Source organism: Marmota flaviventris, chromosome 2, assembly GCF_047511675.1.
Source record: "Marmota flaviventris isolate mMarFla1 chromosome 2, mMarFla1.hap1, whole genome shotgun sequence".
Classification (NCBI taxonomy): Eukaryota; Metazoa; Chordata; class Mammalia; order Rodentia; family Sciuridae; genus Marmota; species Marmota flaviventris.
Window position 1 is genome coordinate 28,000,482 of NC_092499.1, and position 4,878 is coordinate 28,005,359.

At 50.7% G+C, this 4,878-nt stretch overlaps 1 protein-coding gene across 1 annotated transcript; it reads right to left on the minus strand.

The window, feature by feature from the left end:
• Positions 1-1,063: 1,063 nt before the first annotated feature.
• Positions 1,064-4,426, minus strand: Fos (Fos proto-oncogene, AP-1 transcription factor subunit). Its single transcript, XM_027931657.2, has 4 exons — positions 4,150-4,426; positions 3,135-3,386; positions 2,640-2,747; positions 1,064-2,516 (listed from the first exon to the last, which is right to left on the minus strand). Exons 1-4 carry the CDS (start codon positions 4,288-4,290, stop codon positions 1,875-1,877), a joined length of 1,143 nt encoding a protein of 380 aa, XP_027787458.2. The 5' UTR covers positions 4,291-4,426; the 3' UTR covers positions 1,064-1,874.
• Between the last annotated feature and the right edge of the window lie 452 nt (positions 4,427-4,878).

Sequence of the window (4,878 nt, forward strand, 5' to 3'; positions counted from 1 at the left end):
TTTGAGAATAAAATATGCCAACTAAGTATGTTAGAGCTAAAGACTAAAAAGTTGGGGCTTTTTTAACCAAGTGAAAACTTTTTTTAAACTAGTTGTTGTTTTTTTTTTTTTTAATTAGCAGGACTTTTGTTGATTTATTTTGTGGTGCTGGGGATTGAATCCTAGGCTTTGTGCATGCTAGGCAACCATTCTGCCACCGAGCCACATCCCTAGCCCTTAAATCTAGTTTTGTTTTGTTTTTGATACCAGGGATTGAACCCAGGGGCACTTAACCTCTGAGCCACATCCCCAGCCCTTTTGTATTTTATCTAGAGACAGGGTCTTGCTAACTTGCTCAGGGCCTCACTAAACTGCTGAGGCTGACTTTGAGTTTGCAATTCTCCTGCCTCAGCTTCCCAAGCCACTGGGATTTCAGGCGTGTACCACCATACCTAGCTAAACCTAGTTTTAAGAGGCAATTCAACCTGATGGTTTGGACAAAGAGTAGGAAGTAAAGATTCTAATCCCCACAGTAGAATGTTGAGAAAATCATTCTTTCCAACTAGTCTTCACTTTGTTCACCTTTAAGGTAGGAACATCCCTTCACATAATTTTTTGAGGAATACAAAACTTAAAATAGGGCTAGGTAAACCACTTGCTTAGCATTGTGTGAGTACCTGAGCTCAATCGACTGCACCACATTTTTTAAAAAAGTTAAACTCATGTGTGCAAATCTTAGCTCTGTTTGCTCAAAGGAGTCCTTTAAGATTAAAACATCTGAATTTAGGGTCGGCACAACTAGATTTAAACATTTCTCCCATTGCTACCAAAACAGAAAAAGAAGCAGAAAGACACAGAACCTACTGGACAGATTTCTGCCCCCAGAGCCAGAAAGCAGAGAATTTCAGCAATGCAATGTGAAGACACATATTTGTAAAATCGCCTCTCCAGTTTCCTTCTCCTCTTTGGTAAGGGATCAGACAGAGGGGTGTGTCCCCCTCCAGGAGCTACCCTTCCTGACAAACTGGTCTTCAATAATACCTTTCAGAATCTTACAAAACTCCCAGAATGAAAAGAGCACGAGTTTGGTGGCATTCAACTTAAATGCTTTTATTGACAATGTCTTGGAACAATAAGCAAACAATGCTTAAATTTTTCATTCAAATTCACTTTCCACATGTTGAAAGACCTCAAGGTAGAAAAAAATAAAATAAAAATATAAATATCTGAGAATCCATCTTAATAAATAAATTAAAAACACAATAAAACGTTTTCATGGAAAACTGTTAATGTCAGAACATTCAGACCACCTCAACAATGCATGATCAGTAACATTACAATGAACATTGATGTTGAAGAAAAACTACAGTACATGGATATAGCTATTTATTTCTATCTACTAGAAAATAAAGTCATATCTTTTCTTAGTTTAATATTGGTCATTTCTAATCAGAACACACTATTGCCAGGAACACAGTAGTTATTGTTAAAATCAGCTGCACTAGATACAATTTGAAAATATCCAGCACCAGGTTAATTCCAATAATGAACCCAATAGATTAGTTAATGCTATGAGAAGACTAAGGAGAAAGAGAAAAGAGACACAGACCCAGGCCTGGCTCAACATGCTACTAACTACCAGCTCTCAGATGTGTCACTGGGAACAATACACACTCCATGCGTTTTGCTACATCTCCGGAAGAGGTTAGGACTTGAGTCCACACGTGGATGCTTTCAAGTCCTTGAGGCCCACAGCCTGGTGTGTTTCACGCACAGATAAGGTCCTCCCTAGGTCTACGGGAACCCTCGAGGGAAGACGTGTTTCTCGTCTCTGTAATGCACCAACTGGGGCAGGGGCACCTGTGAGTGCCCACTGCCTCCCCTTCCCTGCCCGCTCACAGGGCCAGCAGCGTGGGTGAGCTGAGTGAGTCAGAGGAGGGCTCATTGCTGCTGCTGCCCTTGCGGTGGGCAGCCGCACAGCTGGGGAAGGAGTCAGCCTCGGGGTAGGTGAAGACGAAGGAAGACGTGTAAGTAGTGCAGCTGGGAGTACAGGTGACCACCGGGGTGCACAGGGGCTCCAGCTCTGTGGCCATGGGCCCCATCCCCAGGGAGCCACTGTGCAGGGGCTCCCAGTCTGCTGCATAGAAGGAACCAGACAGGTCCATGTCTGGCACTGAGCGAGCGGTCTCAGAGACGCTGGGCCTGGATGATGCCGGGAACAGGAAGTCATCGAAGGGCTCAGCCTTCAGCTCCATGCTATTGATGCTCTTGATCGGCTCCACCGATGGCTTGGGCTCAGGGTCATTGAGCAGGGGCAAGGCAAAGGCCTCCTCAGATTCTGGGGTGGCGGCCTCTGGCAGGCCCCCACTCAAATCCAGGGATGCCACAGACATCTCTTCTGGGAAGCCCAGGTCATCCGGGATCTTGCAGGCAGGTCGGTGAGCTGCCAGGATGAACTCCAGTTTTTCCTTCTCCTTCAACAGGTTGGCAATCTCAGTCTGCAAAGCAGACTTCTCATCTTCAAGTTGGTCTGTCTCCTGTACACAGGGGGATGAAGGACAGCATAAGGCACAGTCTTCCTCCAGGGCCTTGCTCCCTATGCCCAATCTCCAACTTTGTCCCTTACTTTTTAAAAGGAGTGACCCAGAGGATCTACCTACCGCTTGGAGGGTATCAGTCAGCTCCCTCCTCCGGTTCCGGCACTTGGCTGCAGCCATCTTATTCCTTTCCCTTCGAATTCTCCTTTTCTCTTCTTCTTCAGGAGACAACTAAAATTTAAAAAAGAACAGCATTCAGTAACAGTGTCTGCCATCACCTGCATTCCCTGGCCCCAATAAAACTGGCTCTGGCAGCTTCCTGGCACCTCTCTGAAGCCATTTCTAACCTGCAGTTGCAAGCTGGGTGTGACCTGCATTTAAAGTAAGATTCTCAGCAGGGGAACAAAGAAGAGCCCAAACTAAAACATGAGGTAGGAAACTATCAGGGAAGAAACTAGAGGGCACTCCTTGGAGCCAGACTAAGTGTGACTCTGATGGAAAGGGCTTGGAGGCAGGGTCAGGAAGTGCAGGCAATTCCATCAAGGCTGCCCCCTCTCTACTGTGTTCCCGCATTTCCACTGCCCCTCCTCTGTCCCCAGATACAGAAGAGCTCCTCACCTGTTCTACCTTGCCCCTCCTGCCGATGCTCTGCGCTCTGCCGCCTGTCATGGTCTTTGCCGCTCCAGCCCTGGAGTAAGCCCCAGTCGAGGGAGTGGGGACTCCGTAGGGGTGGGGAGCTCTGTTCTGCGATGGGGCCACGGAGGAGACCAAGGTGGGTTGCACCAGCCACTGCAGGTCCGGGCTGGTCGAGATAGCAGTCACTGTGGGGATGAAGTTGGCACTGGAGACATTCAGATCCGTGCAGAAGTCCTAAAACAAAACAGAAGGGGAAAGCTGACGTGAGCGAGCGTGTTCCAGACACAGGTGGGGAGAGCAGAGTTAGTGCCGCATGCAGTTGGGGGACAGAGGGAGAGAAACGGTCCTGTTATGGACTGCTCATCTTAAAAGCTTCTCATTCTGGATGAAAACTCTCTCCCTTTCCTCCCAAGAAGTCCGCAGAGCAGTGCCTTTCTCCTCCATCCTGCTGCTGCGTTCCCGTTATCCCTCTAGCATCACTCGCTTGAAAGGGGGTTTGTTATAAATATCCCTGACGTCTGCGCTGACGCAGGCGCCGCTCCGGAGTCTCCAGAATGAACTCGCTTTTTATCAATGAAACTGCCTTACACACCCGCCCGCTGCACCCTCCTCCTTGAGCCCTCCTTCCTGCTCCAGGCTGCCACGGGAAGGAGGGAATTGCCACTTTTTGCCGCCTCCCGGGAGAATCCAGGCTCTAGTTAGCGAGCCTTTGCTTGGGACACGTTTGCCCAGCTAATGCCAGGGACAAGTCATGGAGTGCGGACCAGAGGCTGCTCAGGATGAACCTGCAGCGGGAAAGGGGATCCAAGTCTTACTATGACAAGCGTGCCAGTGCTGAGAACAAGTCCCGAGCTTCCAAGTTAGGGTTGCTCCAATCGCGGCAACCTCCCTCGCTAGCTAAAGGGAGACCCCGACTGTTTTCCCTGAGCATCCCACCCGCTTTTTCCTCCCGGAGACACAGAGTCCCAGGTCCCACAGCGGCACGAAGCCAACTTACCTGTGCATTGACCGGAGAGCCCATGCTGGAGAAGGAGTCGGCCGGTGAGTGGTAGTAGGAGAGATTGTCCCCGGCCGGGGAGGCGCTGCTGCAGCGGGAGGATGACGCCTCGTAGTCGGCGTTGAAGCCCGAGAACATCATTGTCACGGTTTGTGAAAGCCGGGAGAGGGACCAATGGACGGAGAAGGGTGGGAGCTGTGGAGCAGAGCTGAGTGGGAGCGCGGTCACTGCTCGCTCGCTGCGCCGCCGCCGGCTCAGTCTCGGCTTCTCGCTGCTGATGCGGTTGGAGTACTAGGCGCCGCAGCCACCGCTTTTATAACAGCATTTTATGAATGAGCTAATACGTCACTGGGCGCAACCACTGTGGCACTCGGGGGGAGGCGCGCGCTCTTAGGTGCCTCTGTGGCCGCCTTGTCGCTTCCACCGCACTCATAGCCACGAGTTCCTGGCTTCCTGTATGTTCTTATCCTATGAACGTTTTGCATTCCGGTCTTAGGGGTCTCTTGGACCCCTCCATGTGTGGGATTTCGGGGATAACTCCCCCCACGACTACAGTGAGCGGCCGTGGAAACCTGCTGACGCAGATGTCCTAATATGGACATCCTGTGTAAAGGGGGGAGGGATTGACGGGAACTGCTTGCCGGCTGCAGCCAACACCAAGGGTGCAGCGCCGGGGGAGGCGGGGGCCCGCAGCCGGGGGAGGGGAGGCGGGAAAGGCGGAGAACGCGA

Excerpts from the sequence above, each read along its gene's own strand:
- Fos (XM_027931657.2), bottom strand. The coding sequence starts at position 4,290 with ATGATGTTCTCGGGCTTCAACGCCGACTACGAGGCGTCATCCTCCCGC. Across the intron at positions 3,387-4,149 it reads GCTCTCCGGTCAATGCACAG|GACTTCTGCACGGATCTGAA; the intron begins GTAAGTTGGCTT and ends GTTTTGTTTTAG. Across the intron at positions 2,517-2,639 it reads TGACTGATACCCTCCAAGCG|GAGACAGACCAACTTGAAGA; the intron begins GTAGGTAGATCC and ends CCCTGTGTACAG.